The sequence below is a fragment of the Camelus bactrianus genome, chromosome 16 (genome assembly GCF_048773025.1).
Source record: "Camelus bactrianus isolate YW-2024 breed Bactrian camel chromosome 16, ASM4877302v1, whole genome shotgun sequence".
NCBI lineage: Eukaryota > Metazoa > Chordata > Mammalia > Artiodactyla > Camelidae > Camelus > Camelus bactrianus.
Genome location: NC_133554.1, coordinates 43156727 through 43178081, shown reverse-complemented (window position 1 = coordinate 43178081; position 21355 = coordinate 43156727). Strand labels below are relative to the sequence as shown.

Below are 21355 nucleotides of genomic sequence, written 5' to 3'. Positions count from 1 at the left end.
GAATGGTCAACGAGTATCTGCCTTGAACTGAGGAGGATGATTTACTTAACTGTCTGCACTTAAAGTCCAAAAGAAGGAGGAAAGAAGTAGATCTCCCCTATACCTCTACCACCGAGGCATTTATTTTTTATTTTTTAATTTTTTAAATCTTTTTTTATTGAGTTATAGTCATTTACCACGGAAGCATTTTAATTTTTTTTTCTAAGCCTCTAACCTTCATTCCTATGCCCACTCTACTTTTCCACCTGCCTGGGCCCATGACAGGGACATCACTGCGTGCCTTGCTGAGGAAACAGGAATGAGCTTTGGTTTACTAAATGTCAGCACTGGGCTAGGACCCACCGGGTATGTGATCTCAATTCATCCTCTCGGTAACATTGTGAGGTGAGTACATTATCTTTACCTCCACTCTACAGATGCAGACAGCTGAGCTCAGGAATGTGGTTCTTAGCTGGAATTCCAAACATCTTGCCTCAGACACCCAGAATCTTGTGATTGTACCAAGCTGATCCAATCACTTCATCATCATCATTATTATTTTTAAGACCTGCCTAGTGGTCCATGATATTGATGTGGGGTAATTTACTGTAATTTACTAACCGCTCTCCTATTTCTAAGTATTTGGGCACTTTCTAGTTTTTGCTTTTATAGACAGTCTTGCAAAGAATATTTTCAGGTATAGAGTTTTTGGATTCTGTTGAACGATTCCCTTACCAGGAGTGGGGTTACTTTGTGTTCACACACGAGGGTGAACCCCATTATGGCAGTTAATTCATGTCGAGGTAGTTTTCCTGAGAGGAAATGCAGGTGTGGGGGCAGGGTGGCTGGGAGGGGAAGGGGGGCAGGAAATGTAGGGGGAGTGAGGCCTCAGGCCATGCAGGAAGTTGGATCCTGATTGATTTTTTGTGGTCTTTCCATTTATTTCCTTAATACATTCCCTAATGGCTCAGGGTGGAGAACAGGGCCCCGGCAAGCCTGGGGAACTGGGACAATGCTGTGGGACATGAAGCTGTTGTGTATGGGAGGAGGGGAACTGGGACCACTCTCCCTGGGGCCGCAGTAGATCTCTGGGCCTTTGGTGGCTGCCCTGGCCAGCCTGGGAGGGGTCAGACAGGGATAGGCAGTGGGTAAATATAGATCCAGGGGAGGAAGCCAGGCAGCCCAACCCTGCACTGACCTCTCTTTGGAAGGTTGAGGAGGGATTATGTCTTGGCACCTTCCTCTCCAGGGATGGATGACACCTGGCCCAGCAGCCCCCTAGAATTGTTGGAAGTGGCTGGGTGAGGGTGGGGGGCAGAGCCTCCAAGGGAATGACAATGGTAGCTAGTGGAAATCTGGTCAGAGGTGCTGTTCCTGTGAACGATGGCAAACCACACTCTCTCTGGTAATCCCCATCAGAGGTGCTGCCCAGCCTGATGAGCTCAGGTTAAGGGGCTAACTGGCCCAGGGATGTGGGGTCCACTGTACAAGGAGATGGGGGCGAGGCTCTCTTACAGCCCCTCCCCCCACCTCTGTGAGTCTTGCTTATTTTGGAGAGGAAGGATGTCTGGAGCATAAAGTTGGCTTACTTTGCTCTCCCACCCCCTTCCCTGGGTGCTGGCCCTCTCCACTCTAGGGGTCCGGACCATCAGCCCTGCCCCGCCCCAACTCTGGGGCCACTCCCCTGGCCTGGCCCTCCCTGCCCCTCAAGGCTGCAGCCCTGCATCAGCTCCACAACATACATTCCATGTCCATCCACCTGGTGCAGCCAAGTTCCCTTGAACCCCTGACTCTGGGAGGGGAATTCCAGCAAGGCACTCACTCCACCACAGATGCATTTATTAGCAAAACCTATTCCCCAAGCATCAAGGGGAAGGGCGCTCACAGACTGAGTGACTTTTTTGAAATTTTTTCAGCAATATTCAAGGAGCAGAGGTTGGGAAGGGACAGAGACATTCTAACCAGAATAACAATATCAGAGGCTAACTTTATGGAGCTCTTCCTCAGAGGTCTGAGGCCAGGCTCTGTGCTAAGCAATCACTATAGGCACTGTCTCATTTAATCCTTATAACAACCCTACGAAGTAGGTACCATTGTCGTCCCCATTTTACAGATGAGGAAACTGAGGCATAGAACAGTAAAGTGGTGGGAGGCAGCCGCCAGCCTTCAGGGAGTTACCCGAGAGCCCCCTCTCCAGCTTCTTCCTTATCTGTCACACCCTGATTCTCAGTTTCATCCATCTCTCACCACTTTCAGTTCTTTCAACTCTTTTTATATTTTTGTTTTGTAAAAAAAATAGATTTTGCCCATATCTGCAGAACCCACTGTCTTCTACCCCAACTAGTCAAATCCGGGTCCTCCCCAAGATTTGGTTCAGGTAGGGCTGGGGACAGTGAGTCTCTAATTGGGTACCTGGGCATGTGTGTGTGCGTGCGCATGCATGTAGCTGAAAGAAAATGGAAACTCTGAGAATACACAAGCAATAAATTACAAACCTCCCCCTCCCCTCCCCTCCCCATCTCCTCCCGAGCTTCCCATCCTCCCCCTACCCCCCATCCAAATCAAGAACAGACTGTGCATTGCCCCCCACCCCTATCCCCAGGGCAAGGTCTTGTCTCAGTCACCATTGTGTCCACTGGGTCCAAGGCCTTCAGTAAATGTTTGTGGAATGAATGAATGAGTGAATGAATAACAGCATGGGGGGGAGGAAGCAAGCACTTAGGAATCTTGAGTCCCAGCCCTGATTTTGTCCTCACCTGCACCTTGTCCTCACTTGCACTTTGTCCTCACCAGGACACCTCTCTCTGCCCCAGAAAAGAGGATCCCCGGTGGGAAAAGAGAGGCCAGCAGGGGCATCTCTAAGCATGGAAAGTGGGTGACTGAAGTAGACCCTGGTCTCAGAGTCAGAAGACCTGGTTCAGATCCCTGCTCTGGAGCTATGTGACCTTGGGCAGGTTTGCAGAATGATGACTACTGTGTAAATAGTCGTTTCAGATTTTACAAAGCCCTTTTTTCATATTTATCTTTGGCCCTCAGTAACCATCCTATAATGGGGTATGATTATCAATATACCCACTTTACAGACTAGAAAGCATAGGCTAGAGAGGTCCAGGGACTTGCCCAAGGTCACACAGCAAGCAGGAATTTGAATCCCCCCATCCAGCTCCCACCCTTGTTCCTGCCCCATCTGTGCCAGGAGGAGGCCAGGCTTGGATCTAAGTCTTCCAGCACAGGACCCCCGGGTGACAGTGTGGCCGCAGGTGGGACTGCACAGCGATTCCCCTACTGTGGGCCCCACTGGCCATTTCCAGCCAGAAATGCCAGTCTACTCTTCATGGATGGTTTCCTAGACACCCTTTCTTTCCCCCACCCACAGCCCCGGGGCCTCAGCTGCTGCCCCAGGAGGGACCTGGGTGTCCAGGAAGTGACCATGAACTTCTGCTTTTCCTGGGAGAGTGCAGAAGTGGAAGGGTGAAGGGGGCTCTGGGTCCTGGGCCCTCTCCTCACACAGGCATGGTCACCTCATCATATTCATCCTGGCCACTCTCCTCATCAAAGTTCGGCTTGGCATTGTCAGCATCCAGCTGGCGGGTACGGGTAGGAAGGAGACCGGGTGAGTGGCTGAGAGGCCAGGTAAGCCCTCCCCCTACAGGAAGACCCCAGGACTAGCTGCTCAGTGGTCAGGACAGCTCACATGAAACACATCCTGTGAGCCCTTAGCCCTCTCACCATCCCTGTCATTATTCCTCTGTTTACAGGGCACAGAGGAGTGAAGTCACATGCTAGCAGGTGGCAGTGCCAGGATTTGGAAGCAAGCCCCAGCCCATACCTTAATCATGATGGTCTTCTGCCTTCAGTAGTCCCAATACCCACCCTTCACATTCTCCCAACGCTCTGATGACCTCTCTCTGCCCCTTGCTCTGGACACAGGGAATGGGGGCACTAGGGATGGTTGGGAGCAGCTACTCACACACTGGAGCTCCACATCCCGGAAGATGAGCGGCAGCAGGAAGCGGCGTAGGGGCACCGTGAGGATGAGGATGAAGGGCAGGGCCAGCGAGATGATCCCGATGGACTTTACCACCCACAGCACTATCAGGCAGAGGATCTGGATGCCCGTAAACAAGTGCATGCGCAAGGTTTTTACCTGTGGGCAGAGGCTGGGGTCATCGCCTGCCCTGCCCGGGAGCCAGCACCCCCCACCCTACCCTGCTGGGCAGCCAGGAGGGCCCTGTACCCGCTTGACATAGGGCACATCCGGGTGGTACTTTCTCGGCTTGAACAGAAGCAAGACGCGGTCGAAGAGCTGGATGCCACTGAGGGATGTGACCCCCATGTAGAGGAAGATGCCAAACAGAACAGCCAGGGGGATGTAGGACAGGATGGGCCACATGAGGACAGACAGGCCTGTGGAGAGAACCATGCGTTCTCAGTCCCAGCTGTGCCAGAGGATCAGCACCAGCAGGGGCTGGGGAGTGAAATCACAGGTACCATAGGACACCCTTTCTGTGGATCCTCTTAATAGTTGTTACCCCCATTTTATAGATGAGGAAACAGACTCAGAGAGGTGAAGCAACTTATCTAAGGCCACACCGATAGTAAGTGGCAGAGCAGGAAGTCAAACTCCTGCCTGCCTGACTTCAAAGCCTACTCCTTTGACCTAGGGGCTCATAGAGGTCAGAGCAGCCCACCTTTTACCTTACCTGGATCCAGAATGCCTCCATCATCCCCACCTATCCCAGCCCTCCTCCAGCTAACATCAGCTTCGCCTCATTTAAGAAACTTCCCTGGCCTCTCCATCAGCAACCATGGTACTGTCCACACTGAGCCCAGCTGGACTCTCAGCTGCTCCAGGACTCAGATCAGTGACCCTCTGTCTTCATCTCCCCTACTCCCACCCCCACCAGATTATGCCTGGAGCACTGCCCTTTGTATCAGTCATAGAGCAGCTGAGCTAGAGAGACCTCAGGGGCATCTAATGAACCCTCTAATGGTGCAGACAGGGAAACTTGAGGCCCAGAGACAAGGAGGGATACCTAGTTAGCAGTAGGGCAGGGCTGGGACCCACAGTTCACTGAAGTGTCAGAGAAGCTGTGAATACAGGGTCCTGTCTAGAGAAGGTTTGGTAATAGAGGACCTCCTCTTCCTCCCCTGCTCAGATGCCCATCTCATTGCTTTGGGTATTTCCTCCAGAATTCCCTCATACTGGGGAGATATGGGCAGTGGGTTTGAGGGGAGACCTGGCTGCAGGGCGGCCAGGGCTGGAGGAGCACTGGATCCTAAGGGGCAAGGGTGGAGAGCCAGAGGCACGGCCAGAGGGTGGTGGAGAGTGTGGCCGGTCCTTACTCACCCACTAGCACAGCGACCAGGAGCCCGCTTATCCGCTGTTCCTTGACTTCCTGAATCTGAGCTGTAGCCCCTGGGGATCTGGGCTTGCTCATGACAGTGAGGGCATTGGCGTGGGTGACAGAACGCACAGTGGTGGCACTGAGCCAGGGCATCCCAAAGAGGGCGGCCACCCCACCCATGCCCATGATCAGCAGCAGATCCAGGTGGAAACCAGAACCCTTGACCAGCTTGCGCTCCGGTTTGCTGATGATCAGCCTGGGGATGTGGGAGGTCAGGGTTAACCAGGGCTCTCTATCACCCCCACCCCATCTGCCCCCTCTTTCCTTCCTCTGACTTGGGTCCCTCTGTACTTCAATTTATCCTTTTGTGCCCTTCTCACTTGGAGCTCCTTGCTCCCCTCCCTCTTGTCCCATCTTGAGAATCAAGACTCTAAGAGCAGACTTTGAAGACATCACCGAGAAGACCCACAGGCAGATTTACTCCAAAGATAACGAAGCGTAAGCTTCAGGGAACTTAATGGATAGAGGCCCCTTCCAAGATCTAGCACCTAATTTTATAGTTCTCATTTTATATTCTTTTTCTTAAAAAGGGCTCCCCAAGTAATACAAGGTCAGTTCCCGCAAAACCTGGACCTTCCTCTGCCCGTCATCATCCCTACTAGCACTCAGTCCCTGGTGTCTTGCTTGCCTGGAGCCTGTCCCTTTCTCTGCCTCGGACCCTCCCAGGCCCACCCTGGCTCTTACGTGGTGATCTGGGACTCTAGGAAGATGAGGATGAAGACCAGCATGGCAGGCAGCAAGGAAGCAAACATCATCCAGATGGGAAATTCGGATCGCAAACCCAGCGGGTTGATGAACCAGCCCCGGGCCGAGGAGTTGGATAAGGCAAGGCCTTTAGGTACGCTGAGTTTCTGTGGTAGGGGATGCTGGTGAGAATTCCTGGGGGCAGGGGGATGGGGAAAGGTGGGGGCAAGGGGAGCCAAGGTCCTGGGCATTTGGGACCTTACTCTTTTTGAACATCTATTTTGTACTTAGTCACTGCACTAAGTCTTTTCCATGTATCTTCTCATTCTCTACTTATAGAGGTGAGGAAACAGGATCAGGGAAGTTACGTAGCCTGCTCTGCATCGCCTAGCTATCTGGTGGCAAAACTGAGATTCATACTCAGATCAGCCTGGCTCCAAAGCAGATTCTTTCTTACTGCCCTTGATTAAGGAGTAAAAGGGGGAAACCTGACGCAGGCCCTTGCTTCAGCCACAGGGGTCCTGAGGGGCTGTGGGAAGAACATAGGGCTATCCAGGGAGGCAAGGATGGAGTAGGGGTAGCTCTAGCTGGTTTCAGGTTTGGGAAGGCTGTTTTGGGGAGAGGGTATGCTGGGGGAATGAAATAAGGTGGGAGGAGAGGGTCACCTGAGTGTAGGTGTCCTGGATGAGGGCATCCACCATGACCATGATCAGGATAGAGATGGGAACCCCAAAGTCCCCGATGACCCGTCGCAGCTGAGGGCAGGTGGAGGGACCAGTGGTCAGTGCCCAATTGCTCTCCACTTTCCCCCTCCCACTTGCCCCTGCTCCCGTGCCATCTTCACCCAGAGGGTCCCGCTATTCTCCGGGTATCCATCAACATCTAATGCCCTGTCCTGCACCTCAGCATACCTGGCTACTTTCTTCTTCCCATGGCCCAGCCCCACCCTTGGCCCCACAGCTTCCCCACTCCCTTCCAAGAACTATCCCCGGCTCCCCACTGGATTCTCAGCCTGAGAATGCTCAGCTTGTCTGAAGAGTAAAATCCTGGGTGATGAGGGGACGGGGGGCTTGGAATTGGAAATGGGAATCTGGGGTAAGAAAGGGAGTTAATGGCATTGGGAAAGCAGAGGGGAGTGCTTTGGCCTGGGATGGGGCAGGGTAGGCAAGGACAGGTGGGGAGGATGTGCTGACCTTGCCAGGGAAGTAGGCGCTGTTCTTGAACTTGCGTAGCACCATGGCGAAGAAGAAGGTGCCAGCCATGAGCACAAAAGAGAGGAGGGCTGTGTTGGGCAGGGGAGCCTGAGGTTTGGGTATCATTACTACATTTTGGTCATAATTCCTCTGCAGTGGGTGGTCCTGGAAGATCTGTAGCAGAAAACAAAGGCATCCTGTTTCCTCCCATCCGTCTGTCCCACATCCATCATTATCCATCTGTCCATCCATCATCCATCCATCCATCCATCTGTCCCTTCATCATCCATCTACCTATTTTCTTCCTCAACGGAAATGGTAACATAGAGGCAATGGGATTTCACAGCTTAGTTTTCAGGAATGAGGACCAGGCTAGTCTCAGGTGGAGCGAGCCATGGAGGCAATGAGTGTGTGTGTGTGTGTGTGTGTGTGTGTGTGCTTCCAGGGCCTGGGAGACAAGAGAAGGCTGGAGGGAAGGAAACAAGTGACAAGGAGATTCTCCAAAAGACTTGTTCTCCAAAGACTTGCAAACAGAAAGACACACGTATGTGGTCACAGTTACATACCATGGAAACACAGCCGCACAAATGCTATACAGACGTGTGTAATGACACCCATAGCCATGTAGTTTGCGCACAGTCTCACACACACACACACGTGCTTGTTAACGCTCTCATGGCCCCTCACCTGGACCAGCTTTGCGAAGGTCTCATAGATGAAGATGAGGGAGATGAGGATGGAGAAGATCTCCTGTGTATACCGGGAGATGAAGCGGACCAGGAAGCTGCCCTCGAAGGCCACCACCAGCACCACCAGCAGGATGAGCCAGAAGCCAATCCACACACGGCCTACAATGTACTCCAGGTTGTTCCTGGTGCAGAACTGCAGGGTGGTCAGAGGGAGCAGGGGGTCAGATAAACGGGCCCAGGCACCATGCATCAGGCGGCTGGGTGGGGCAGTTACATGGTCACATCGGAGCTAGAAGAGAGTTACCGAGAAGAAGGCTTCCTCAAACACGAGCAGGGGTCCTGAGAAGCCCACCACAAGCAGGGGCTGAGCCCCCAGCAGGGAGAACAAGATGCCCTGCACCGCGGTGGAGATGAGCAGTTCCGACACCCCCATCAGGTTCTGGGTCTTTTCTCCTGTGGGTAGAAGTGATAGTGGGGGCAAGGTCAAGATCATTTCCAGAGGTTGATAGAGCATTTCACAGGTAAGCTGATGCTGGGGCCCATAGAATGTCAGATAGGGTCCAAGTCAGGGCTGATACAGAGGCCAATGGGTCAGAGGTGAGGGTTAGTGGGACATGCAGAGGCACTCACCGAGGAGGCCGCCAAAGGTGATGGCGGGTGACAGGGCAGCAAAGTAGATGAAGATGACAGCAGCCAGGACCTGGGGGCTCAATGCATCTGAGATGTCACTCAAGTAGCGGGGGTAGCGGCGACGGATGTCACGCACCAACCCTCCGAAGAGCCTGCCTGTCCGCCGCAGAGGGTCACCTGAGATATCTTCATCTTCATGTAAATCTGTAGTGATGGACAGGATCATGGTCACAGGGGGTTGAAGGGGGACGTATGGGGAGAGGGGAATTAAGGGGGATATTGTCTGATGGGAATGGGGTGGTCCAGGAGTCTGGAAGGCATGACACAGGGAGAGGGGACACAGGGTATTTAATGCGAAGAGGGGAGGCAGGGGCTCACTGGGCTGTGCTGGGGTGTCTGAGGGTCTGTGGGGGCTCAGAAAGCCTTGAGCTGGGCAGGGTGGCAGGTACCTAGTCTCTTGAGGATGGGTTCTGGCTCAACAGGCCTGGATGGGCGTCTAGGTGGTGGTGCCTTTGGGATGGGTTCTGGCTTAACAGGGCTGGATGGGCGTCTCCGTGGGAGTTCCTCCGGGATGGGTACTGGCTTAACAGGGCTGGATGGCCGTCTCCGCGGGAGTTCCTCCGGGATGGGTACTGGCTTGGCAGGGCTGGATGGGCGTCTCCGTGGGAGTTCCTCCGGGATGGGTACTGGCTTGGCAGGGCTGGATGGCCGTCTCCGCGGGAGTTCCTCCGGGATGGGTTCTGGCTTGGCAGAGCTGGACAGGCGTCTCCGCAGCAGTTCCATCTGCACAGGCAGCAGACTGCGCAGGGCCTTCTCGGAGGGAGCATCCGATGGAGGCAGCACCAGACTGCAGTCTAGGAAGCCCTCCAGGGAGTGTACCAGCGTCTCCTTGCTCTGGGCTAAGTATGCATCAATTCGGAACACCTGGGGGCAGGAGAGATGGTCAGGGCTACTCAAACCTGCTCAACAAAAGGATCCAGGGCCTCTGGGGACCAGAACCCTCTCACCAGCTCCTTCCTTCTAGGAACTGCATTACCAGCCCCCCACCGGTCTACCCTCCCCTAGGAAGAGGCTTTGGGGAGGCAGACGGGGCCCTGAGTGGGGAAGCAGGAAGAACTGAAGCAAACCAGGGGGCTTGTAGCAGGTCAGATGGGACTAGAGCAGACCAGGCCGGACTAGACCAGGCCAGGTCAGGCAGGGCTGGGCCAGACTACAGGGGCCTGGACTACCCTGGCCACACAGCATAGCAGCAGCTAGAGCAGACTGAACGCGCCAAACTAGCAAAGTTAAAGTGACCCAGGCCAGAGACAGGGCCCAGCGTCCGGGCTCCCCAGCCCTCACCCGCCCCTGCTCACCCTCTCCGACATGAGGGTGGCAGCGGCCCGACCCAGCTGGGTGTAGTCCATGTTGGGGGCCTCAGGTCCCAGCAACACGAAGAGGAAGCGCACGGGCACTGCCGGCTGGCCCAGCTTCTCCTGCTTTGGCTCCAGCTGCATAGGGTCCTTGAGCCTCACGAAGCCCAGCACAGGCCGCTCCAGGAAGTCTACGCGGCCTGTTGGGGGCAGACGAGGTGCGGTGGTCAGGCCAGGCTGAGGGGGGCGCTGCTGCTGGGGTCTGGGTTTAGGGAGAAGCAGGCAGGGCCAGGGTGTGAGGTAGAAGCAGGGGAGGAGCAGGGGTGAGGGATGGAGGCACTGGCCACTTACCCACTAGCACCAGGGCGCCCTCCGAATCCTGGGGAATCTTTCTCTGTTGGAAGGAGGGTGGTGAGGGGAGTCCTTCAGGCAGTCTGGAATTGGGAGACCTGAGGATCCCACTCCCCTCCCCTTCCTACTCTCATTTCTAACCCTGTTCAATCCGTGGGCTTTCCCGCTGTCCCCACACACCGCTAGTACAGCCTCACCTGTTCACAGAAGAGTTTTTCCTCCATCTGGGGACGTTGTGGGAGCAGAGGCTGTGAAGCTTTCCCAGAACGTGTCAGGACCGTGGGCTTCATGCCCCCCAGGGCATCGGTGTCTCTGGCGTGGCTGCAGGAAACACAGCGGGCATGGGCTGAGTAGGCTGTTGAGGCCGGGCTCTCGGCAGAGTGGACATGGTGGTGGGAGGAATCAAATGGGACTTCCCAGTGACCAGACTACAGAGGCACGGGGGCAGAAGGAGGATCAGCCTCCTCTGAAGGATGAGGTAGATGTAAGCGGATGGCCTCTATCTGGAGTAACTAGTGGAGCCAGGAGAAAGGATGAAGAGAAGGGCCTGGAGTGTCTGCCCTCCTGGGGACCAGTATCCCCCAAATCAGAGTCTGGAGACATGGCCACCGCTCAAGAGGTGTCAGAGGCAGGATCCATCATGGGAGAAAAGTGGGTCCCAGGCTGGTGGGGGAGGGGCCATCTGGACCTCAGGGAGAGCTTGGGGCAGGTGGGTGGGGAGCTGGGCCCTGTGGGTGTGAAGTCCAGGCCCTGGCAGGCAGGGGCACCTGTGTTTAAGGAGCAAGGCCCGAAGCAGGGTCTCTCGGTCCTGACGCTGGATCTGCCCGTCGAAGATAAACCTGTCCAGCAGCTGGCTGACCACCCCAGCCAGGGATTTCTCTGGCAGGTCCAGGAGGACAGTACCTGCAAGCAGTGGAAGGTGAGCCTGGATGACTGGGCCTGGCCCTCCTCCTCCCCCCAGGCTTCACACATGGAGGTTGCACGCAGAGGGGCCCAGTGGGGCTCACTCACCCTTGGCGAAGGCTTTCTGCAGCTCCAAGAGGCTCCAGAAGGTGAGGTAAGACACGTGTGGGCGGCCCCAGGTTCCATCCTTCCCCCGGTTCTCCTCCATGTGCAGCCAGCGCGCTGCCTCCATCCATTGCAGCTCCTGGTTCTTTTCATCCATCACCAGTTCCCGCAGCTCCACATACACCTGCAGCCCCACAGGCCAGAATTAGTCCATCAGGCCCAGGGCAGGGCTGTGGGGAGACTGGGAGCCCACGGCATGGTGGACCCTCAGTAGACTCTGAGAGATGTCTGTCAGAGGCCCAGGGTCCTGGAGCACTTGGGACAGACCCTGAGCTCCGAAGGGACTGTCAGGAGCTGCAGCCTGGGGGTGTGGAGTGAGGTGTGACATGCGGGAGATGCTTGAAGGTCTTGTCAGTATGGCCCCAACCTCTGGCTGTTCCCCAACTTCCTGACCAGGCCCTTCACCCCATTTTAGACGCGTTTGAAGAAACTCTGGACCAAAAGAGAGGCTAGAGTGGGCACAAAAGGGAAAGGAGAGGCAAGCCTTTGGGGTGACGGGTCAGTCTCTTCCCTCCAAGACTGTTGCCTGGGCTCACATGCCCTTGGTCTGCTTGGGACCCGGGGGACCAGTCCCATGGGCCCAGCTGAGGGCAGACCCAATATCTACCCAGCGAGACAGGCTCGTGCCCAGTGGGGACAGGGGGGGTCTGTGTGGCCTGGGCCCAGGAGAGCTTGTATTTAATTTTGTGCTTCCCCAGGGAGCAACTGATAGCCTAGCCAGGGCCAGGGACCTGGGGTCTCAGACCTCCAGCAGCGTTTCTCTCTGTCCATGGAGCTCCACCATCAGTGGAAGCGGCGCCCAGGACTCACCCATCAATGGGAGCTGTCCTCCTCTACCTACTTCCCAGGATGCCCGCTCCTTCTCTGCCTGTTTGAGGGGTCTCCCTGGTCCTGAAGCTGTCGGATCCCTCTGCTTCTCCCTTCCCCTGGTAGAATGCTGGGTCCCAAGGGCAGCACAGGAAAGGGAATCGGGGGAGCCTGGGGTGCTCACCTTGTGGGTGTCTCCCTTTCTTGTGCTGTGATAGTCTGCGTCTGTTGGTTCGGTGAGCAGAGCTGAAAACCCCGAGGCTGGTTAGTGCTGTGCCCAGACGATGTCCCTCCCTAAGACCCTCCTGCACCACCCACCAGGAGCCTGGGAGACTTAAGGGAATGACGCCTCTCTCCTGCCCACCACTCTGGCTGGGACCCTGGCGCCCCACCCCACCCCTGCCGGTCAGTGCGCTGTGTCTCCTGCCTGTTCTTGGCCCAGCCTGGCTCCGTGGAGGGCCCCTGGGGCTCATCCTCAGGAGTGACGAGGGGCGTCATCTCCAGGGTGACTGGGGAGTCCTGAATGGTAATTCTCAGGATTTTCCCAGGATCTCCTCCCTCTCCTGCTACCTTCTGGGACCAGATTCCCTTGCTTCTTCCCACCTGCCTCAACAGTCCACCCAGCCCAGTAGCGCTCACTGCCCCCAAGCTGAGCTCCGGGTACCAGGGTGGGATCTGGCCTTTTATGGCCCCCACTCCCCCAGCCCTCATTTCCCAGAGGGGCCTCTTATCTCCAATCCCACTTGCCAGCACTTAAGTCCTGTTGACAGTAAACAGGTGCCCTCCTGGGGTGCCATTTGAGACCTTGGGCAGGCCCAGGAAGGTTTCCTGATGCCTCTCTGCCCTGAGGGTCCCCATGGGCCCCCCATTTCTCAGGACTCCAAACAGATCGAAGTTCCCAGAACAGCCCCAGTGCCTGGCCTAGAAACTGGCATTGGATGGGGGTGGGTGGCATGTGGACTCATGCCCTTGTCCCAGACAGGCCTGGCTGCCCTCTTGCAAATAAATCTAAGGGGCACAGAGAAGGGTGACTGATCGCCCCCCTGCCCCCGCCCTAGTCACCTCTTGTGATCATTTCAAACAAAACTGTTTATCCTTCAATCAGCCAGGATTGTGGGAGAACTGGCCCTGAGGCTGGGTGGGTGGGGAGTGCAGAGAAGGGAGGACAAGTTCCCCATTGGTGTCTGCCGGGGACTCAGTTTATCCTGCAAGAGAGAAGGAGGTGGGGCTTACCTTCTGGCTCCTCCACATGGGGCACAGAGACATCTGGGTCTTCATAGTCATACACCTCTAGAACCTCCTCCAGGTCTGATTCCTGTGGGAAGTGGCCATCATGGCTGGGGTGTCAGGGGCTTCCCAAGCCCTCATGGAGGTAGGGGTTCAGGGCTGGGTTCCCAGAGCCCCCAGGTAGGAGCCCTGCAGATGCCACCGAAGACTCACCCGCAAATCCCCCATGGCACTGTCCTGATTGCTCAGTTGTCTGCAGTGGTCTGAGCCCCCAGCATAACCCGCACTGCGGGTCCCTGCGGGGGAAGAGCACAGGCTGGGTGATGCACAGGGCACCCTGGGGTGTCCTGGTCCTCCCCCAGAGGGGGCTGCATTTGAGTAGGGGGATCCCAGATGCTGGGAGACAATAGGGTCATAGGAAGGCAGCATGGGTGGGGTTGGGCGAAGGAACTGGATGTGTATGTAGGTGTGAGGGCAGGTGTGCAGGGGCCGGGAGAGATGGGGCAATGCAAGTAAGAGGACACTTGGCTATTCAGCCCATCTTGAACTCCATCTCTTGCTTTCTCACCACCTATTCCACTAGCCTCCTTCCAATCCCTTTCCTGCCCCAGGGCCTTTGCATGTGCAGTTGTCCACATCCTGGATGCCCCTCCCCACACTTTAGCCCTTCCACATCTCAGCTCATATGTCATCTTTTCCTGACCACCCTCGCAGTCACTGACCCAATGTGTCATTTTCTGATTTCTTGATTCATTTGTGTACATACGGTTTGACGATGCCTCTAGAAGAGAAGCCACAGGAGCAGTAAGAGCCTGCACATCTCAGTCCTCACTGGACCCCCCACCGCTAGTAGAATGGTTGCCACATAGTAGGTGCTCAATAGATATGTGTTGAAAGATGGTATGAATGGCCCCCCCATGCAGGCTTGGGGCTCTGGGCCTGGGAGCCAGGATGACTAGGACCCAGCCAGGAGACCTTGGCGCCCTGGGCCTCTGTTTTCTCAGCTGTGCCTCTACAGGAAGTTACGCCCACCCCAGGAACGTGAGGACCCGCCCAAGGGGAGCACAGACTGGTGTGGAGGGACTTTCTTCTCCCCCTCACCCAAGGCAGCACAGGGCATTGTAGCGACAGGGATTTGGGTCAGGCTGTCCAACGTGCCCACTGCGAGCCTGGCGTGGTGCTGAGCCTGGGAGGCTGAGATGAACAAGACACTGTTCCTTCTCTCCAGAAGCTCGCAGCCCTGACTGGGGACACGAGCCGGGACCACGTGACAGGCTCAGAGGTTCACGAGGTCACACGTGCCCCAGACAAACACAGCAGTGAGCAGACTGCGCTGGGTGCCCAGGATGTGTCTGGCAGGAGGAAGAGCAGGACTCGGGGATGGGGTTGGGGACGGAGTGTCTCTGGAGGACAAGATGCTGGGATTTGAAGGGCTGAGAGGTGGGGGAGGGTAGCTGGGATGTGAGAAATGACGGGCAAAGGTGCAGAAAAGACAGGGCTGGGCGTTGTGGGAGAAAAAGGGCAGGGAGTTTGTATGGAAGGAACTGCACAGAGAACTTTCTTTCTGAGGACTGGATGGCCCTGCAGTCTTTAGAGACAGAGAGAGGGGCATGAGCGAGCCCCACCAAACTGAGAAAGGCAGGAGTCCCTGCCTTAGGGTGGTTGTAAGGCAAGTGGTGGCCATGGGGGGTCCCCAGAGCCTGAGGATGGGGTGTACCTGAGGATGGGGACTTGCCCTGTGAGGACTTGGGTCATGCACCTTTTTTCTCCCGGTCTTCTGTCCCTCTCCCGGTCTTCTGTCCCTTCCTCCAGGTTCTTCTGCCTCCCTTTCTCCCATCTTTATTCCCCTTTCTCCTTCTCTGGGCCTCAGATCCCTAGCCGCCTTCCCAGTTTGGAGCCTGAGGTGGGAAACACGGCTCCCCATGGACTGGCACTGTAGTCTTAGTTTCCCATCTGAGAGGGGAGAGGGGCAGAGGGGCCCTCCAGAGCCAGAGAGCCAGAGAGCCAGAGATCCAGGCTGCCTCTCCGCCACTGAGTGGCCAAACGGCCGTGGGCAGCTGCCAGCCTCTCTCTAGGGCCTGGTCACCCTGTCTGTACAACGGGAGTTCTTCCCACTGGGGTTCCTAGACATCAGTGAGAGAGAAGAGGGGAGATCGGAGGTGCCTGGAGCTCCACTGGGGCCATAGAGGGTGCACGCATGACCCAGATTGCTGCCCCCACCAGGCCCATCCTCCCCTCAGCTTCAGGCCGTGCTCTGCTGGCACTGATAAGAGGCTGGACCCTGATGGCTGCCCTGCTTCTGGAAGCGCACCAAACACCTGGCTAGTCCGCCAAGCAGGGCCAGGCAGATAAGGGGGAGCAGGGCATCTGGAGCCCAGGAGGTGGAGCACAGCTGGAAGAGGCTGGGGGAGGGGTGACCAGATGATGGGGAGGGCTCCCTGGTGGCATAGCATCACCTTTGTGTAATCGCCCCCACACTGCTGGGAGCTGCACTGTCTTATCTCATAATCCCCAAACCACTCCGTGCAGTGAGTAATGTCATTAGCCTCGCTTACAGAGGAGACAGCTGAGGTTCAGAGAGTTTTACCTGCTTTGCTTCCCTAGCTGGTAGGTCTCAGAGGCAGGATTAAACCCTGATCTATCTGAATCCAGCTACACCTCTAACCATTGCACTGAGTTACCTCCAGGAAGAGAAAATCGCTAGGGGCTGGTTTAGTGTTCATGTCTAAGTGCATGAACTCTGCAGCCAGACTGCCTGGGCTCAAGTCCCAGCCCTGCCACTTCCTGTGTGACCTCGAGTAAGTGACTCAACCTCTCTGTGCCTCAGTTTTCTCATCTGTAAAGTGGAGTAATCATAATGACACCTTCCTCATAGACCTGCTGTTGTATTAGGTAAGGTCACATACATGAAGCACTTAGAAGAGTGGCCGGCGCATAAGGAAGTCTATGTACGTGTTTGCCAGCATTATTACCGCTACTGGGGATCAAGGTCACACTTATATCTTCATCCCCTCTGATTTTCCTTCAGTTCCCTTGGAATTAGCATAAGTGCTTTGAGATCCATGGGTGGTGGGAGACTCCCCTTTTTCCTCCAAACACGCCCTAGGACAGGGACAGTGCCAGGTTTCCCTGGTAGCCTCCCTGGAAGTGTCTCAAATGAGAAGCAGCGTCAGCTGAAAACTTCCCTCCAAGAGGAACATAGGGTGGCGTGGCTACTCCATACATGGAGGAAAGAGAGGGCTGGGTGGAGGGTGAAGACCTGAGCCTGTGGAATCCGAGGGTCTGGTAAGTAGGCGCCTGACAGGGACCCGCACTTGGAGAGGATCAGATTTAGCCCACATGTACACACACTCACACAGCAGCCACACACACCTTGCTGCCTCGTGCCAGCCTCCTTTCCCTAAGACCTGCCGCCCCACTCTCCCCAGCTGCAGGTGCTGCTGGGCCTGTGCCCTTAGGGATAACAACATCCATTGTAACAATCTCACCCCACCCACCCGCACCCCTCCTCAATGTCTGGCCCCCATGCCCACTTGGGCACAGATTCAGGTTGGGCACCTGCTGAAACTCTCCAGACAGGCACCTGAGGACCACCCCAGCCCCTCCCTGCCCTGCTTACCTGCTCACAAGCCTTGGAGTCCTCGGCAAACTCCTGCAGCCACCGGTGGCCTCTGTGACCAGCTGAGCGCACACCCGCTCTAACAGCACTAGGTCCTTGCTCCCGCGCCCTGGGGGCAGCTCCCAAACCCCTGACTCATGCCCCCGCCTCCTAATCTGCCTGCCCCATGGGCTCTGGGAGCCCCTTCCCACCACCCCGCCCTGCTCATGCTGGGTGCCCAGTAAACAGAGTTATCTCTCACCCACATCTGGACAGCTGTGAGTCTGGCCCACCCCACCCAACCCCAGTTGGCCAGCCCCTAAGGCCCTCCTGGCCCCTACGATTCTCCTGGGTCTTTCTTCGGGACCTGACATTGATGTCTGGGCTTTTGGAGCTCCCAGCCTCCCGGCAAGTGTGCTCCAGCCCTGGATGCCTCTGTCCTGCTTCTGCCCATCCTCACTCTGGCCAGCCCCCTCTGCTCAGGCCCCAAGATGCACAGGCATCTTCTCCTCCCTCCTGTCCTGGTGTCCTCCATGGGGACTCGCTCCCTCTTCCTCTGTAGCCTTGCCCACAGGGACCAGCTCAGCGCTCCCGGGCCCAGGCAGCCCCCTCTCCTTCTTGCCCCAGAGACTAGGGCGCCCTGAACCACCCTCTCCGCAAGACCCCAGCTGGCTCCATAGAACTGGCTCCTGAGCGCTGAGACACTGCCACTCAGTCAACCTGAAACAATCCCAGGTCAACCAAAACAACATCCCCACACGGAGCTCCAAGCTCACAAAGCCCCAATGTCTGGGCACACTGGCTCCTCTGTCGGCAGCCAGGCCCAGGCCCCCGGGCCAGAGCAGCCAGCATTCTCGGCCTCGCTGTGCCCCTCCCCGCACCCCCAGCAGGGCAGTCTCTGCTGTTAGTAGGGTGCTTGGGCTGGTCACCTATTCCTGGGCTCTGGTTGCTAAAAGGACATGGACTGAAAGATGAGTGCAGATTGGTAAGAATAAAGAGAGGTTTGGAAGCAGTCGGAAAGGGCTTTGTGGACACTGCTCCAGGCATGGAGGGAGGAAAGCATCCTAACCCAGCTCCGACACTGCCTGGCTGTGGGATGCAGGGCAAGTGGCTGCCCCTCTCTGGGCTTCTGTGACCTTATGCATAAAGGCAGAGTACCGGTTCTGTGGCTGCCAGCTTGGGGATTCCCTGCTTCAGCCTGAAACAATAGATACACAGAGACACAGAGTAATGGCATATCCAGCAATTCCATAAGCATTTCCTGGGTCTCACCACCAGCCTTTAATGCCGAGCCCTGGCTGAGAGCAAAAGTACTGAGACTCAGCCTAGAACCAGATTCCTCCTGATTAGGAAGGAATCTGTTGCAGGCATCGTGCTGTGGGCTTTACCTGGTGGACATACTTAATCCCTAGAGCCTCCCCATTTTACAGAGTAGGAAACTAATGTGACAGAGAAGTAATTGGCTTCCCAGTAAAAAGAATAATGATGGATGGCACCGGCTCTTTGCTGGGTGGGTGCTGAGCATAAGAGAATTGATCAGGCAGGCTTACTGACCTTGGCTGATTGTCAACAGGGGGAAAGTGCCAGGCTGTTGACAAACAGGATGTCCCTCTTATTCCACAGCTGGCTTCTTGGTTCCAAGGATGTAGCCACACAGAAGGATGTTTTATGTCCCACGACTGCTGACTTAGTCCCAAGGACATAGCCCAACATGCCTTTCTCTGTCTTCTTTACCGCCAAAATTTCTGTTCCAGGGCTAAGCTTAATAGAAAAAGTAGAAGAAGAAGAAGAAGAAAAGCCCATAATAGAATTCAAAAAAAGGTGATTGGTACCACTGGAATGATGATATTTGTGGCAGAGCCTTCCAGTAAAAGACCCCATGGCCTGATGGGGAGCTGGAGCTGTCTCAGCAAAGTACCTGGCGGCAGGTCTCTCCTCGAGCATTTTTTTTTCTCTTTTGAGCAATAAAGTAGTCTCCCACATTGCTCCCCTGCTAAGAATTCTTTCCCAGCCAGCACACAAGGACCCATACTTTCAGTGGGCCTTTCCAACTTGGGTGTCTCTCTACCTGCCAACGAAAGTGACCTAAATGGGACTTTCGTGAATGAGGCTTACTCGAGGTTCCCTGGGACCGGACCTCGTGAACAGGACAGAACAGTGTGGCTGCCTCAAGGACTCCTTTTGTCCTCTTCATTCCCTTCTGACATGATTCACCGATTGGGGATGCCTGACTGAGTAAGCATTTGGTTGCTTTCTTGCTCTCTTCTTAGTCTTCTGTATTTCTTGCTGGCACTTATACCTGTCCCTGTCCTAGGTTCTGCTATTCTTCCTTCATTAGGACGGTGACAGATCAGTCTGATTCCTCAGGGATTGCGAGGCCGTGGCCGAGGCTACTCCGTGGCCCGTTCTCAAGACCTGGGTTTTCAGTTATCTCCACCTTTGGCCAAAAGGTGTCCCGACAAGGTCTTCCCAAAGGTTTTAATCTTCAGAGGCTCTCTTATTACTCTAAAATGTGGGCATGGAATGACCAGTTAAATACTATTAGATAAGTCACCAGAATTCTAGAAGGTGACCATGACAGGATAAACTGGTTTGTGGTCTGGGTTAGCATCCAGTCTCACCAGTTGGAAGAAAAAGACCACACTCCTTTAGGCATACAGTTTAAAAAAAAAAATAATAAGCCCCATTGCCTGCAAAAAATCCCCATTAGGTTTTTATTTTGTTGGGGTTTTTTAGCTTCCTTTTAATTCCAATTTCCTTCTTTCTTTTCACTTTTGTCCCCCCCCCCCTTTTCTCTCTCTCTCTCTCTTTTCTTGCGGGTTAGAGGTCCACAAAATTTCAGAGTCCTGGACGCAGGACACAGGTGAAGGATGTTGGAAAATTTGTGGGTTCATGTCCCACCAAGGAGCTTGGGCCTGATCACCCCTGGTGGGCAGGGAACTTGTTTCAGATGTGTGGATTCAAGTCCCATGGGTAGGGTGGGTTAAGTTCATGTTCCCCTTCAAAAGAGCCCAGGGAAGGGTCCTGTGACACCTGGGTATTAGGCTTCTGGGTTCAAGTCCCATTTGTGAGTTCAAATCCCACAGAGGAGCCTGTAGATCATGACCTAAGATGTCTGTAAGGCCCCTGTCTCTTGATCTGGCACATACTCTCTCTCTCTCTTTTCCACTCTCCAGCTAAACAACATGTCCTGGTGGATTTAGATACTTATTGCCATCCTGTCTCTCCTTCTGACTCTCGGAATGTTTTATAGGGCCCACTTTAGCTCTGCACCTATGCTCAGGAGGGGAATTGCTAGGCAGAGGACCTGGGGGAATTCCTACGGAGGAAGGCCTGCAAGGAATTTTGGAGTAAACTGGGTTGACTGATATTTTTTTAATGCGGCTTAAAATTGAAAATTTAAATTTAATTTTAGATTTTTAGTTTATAATAAAATGAAACTAAAAGAAAGCAGTAGATTGTGCTTCTGTAGCCTCCTAGCTCCCGGACAGGCAGCCACCCACTGGCACTCCAACTGACTTCCACAATTGGTATGGAGCCAATACTTGCAAGTATTTATCTAACCCCAAAATGGCCAAGATGAAACTTTTTTTGACATTCCAAAACTGATTTTTCATGCACAATTAAATCCAGCTGCCTCGATAAAAATCTTTTCAAAATTCTAACCCTGAGAGAGAAAAGCACTCCTAGGCGGAAAGTTGAAGTTATAACTCTTATCATGTCCTTGAAATGCAAACACAGCCCCCATTGCCTGAAACTATATAGCCTTGGTTCAATTAACGGACTCTAAAACCTAGGGGGAAGAAAAAGAAATAGCTTGGTATGATAAAATTCTTATAAGTAAATTAAATGCAAATGAGATAAGAGCTTTTGGGTGAACATTTTAGAAATAATTATGTTTTAGGAATGTCTGCTTAAAAATAATCTCTCCAGATAATTTGGTAACTTAAATTTTAAAATTGTGCTAAAATTAAGTTAAATGATGGAAGTTTATTGAATAGCTAGGTCATTTCCAACTAAAATAAGATATTGAAACATTAATTACTGAACATTGGCTTCCCTTTGCAGAGAAACTAAAGGTATTTAGGACTATTGTTGAATATGTTTGGTGCCACCCTGAGATATTCTCTATAATAAAGCACATATTTTTAGAAACTATTGGTGTTTGTGTCTACTAATCTACAGCATGCTAATGTAAAAGATAGTTCATAATTGCTTACTTCTTAGTTTTCACTAGAAATTAAGGTTTTTAAGGTTTAAAATTATAATACATGTAATTAAAGTACTAAAATAATAAGGGAAACATTTAGTGTGTCAGGAAAGTGAGATATGTGTTTTCAGCAAAAGAATGTATGAGGGATGGAATTGC

General features: G+C 54.2%; 1 protein-coding gene across 3 annotated transcripts; it reads right to left on the bottom strand.

Moving 5' to 3' along the window:
- Window positions 1–1801: 1801 nt before the first annotated feature.
- On the bottom strand, window positions 1802–17174 carry LOC105072552 (band 3 anion transport protein). Of its 3 annotated transcripts, XM_074343312.1 has the most exons (20): window positions 17008–17174; window positions 13602–13684; window positions 13395–13476; window positions 12346–12407; window positions 11298–11478; window positions 11054–11189; window positions 10484–10607; window positions 10287–10329; window positions 9939–10135; window positions 9033–9507; window positions 8584–8787; window positions 8258–8406; window positions 7952–8146; window positions 7265–7438; window positions 6737–6826; window positions 6072–6238; window positions 5330–5583; window positions 4217–4386; window positions 3950–4126; window positions 1802–3563 (listed from the first exon to the last, which is right to left on the bottom strand). In XM_074343312.1, the coding sequence occupies exons 2-20, from the start codon at window positions 13614–13616 to the stop codon at window positions 3483–3485; spliced, it is 2976 nt and encodes a 991-aa protein (XP_074199413.1). In that variant the 5' UTR covers window positions 13617–13684; window positions 17008–17174; the 3' UTR covers window positions 1802–3482. The 3 variants fall into 3 exon arrangements, with proteins under 3 accessions (XP_074199413.1, XP_074199414.1, XP_010957836.1); XM_074343313.1 differs by lacking the exons at window positions 13395–13476; window positions 13602–13684; window positions 17008–17174 and adding an exon at window positions 13224–13277; XM_010959534.3 differs by lacking the exons at window positions 13395–13476; window positions 13602–13684; window positions 17008–17174 and adding an exon at window positions 12765–12835.
- Between the last annotated feature and the right edge of the window lie 4181 nt (window positions 17175–21355).

Bases quoted from the DNA above. Each gene is read 5' to 3' on its own strand.
- LOC105072552 (XM_074343312.1), bottom strand. The intron at 8,407-8,583 runs GTGAGTGCCTCT...TTCTACCCACAG, and splicing joins CACCTTTGGCGGCCTCCTCG to GAGAAAAGACCCAGAACCTG. The intron at 4,387-5,329 runs GTGAGTAAGGAC...TTCTCTCCACAG, and splicing joins CCTGGTCGCTGTGCTAGTGG to GCCTGTCTGTCCTCATGTGG.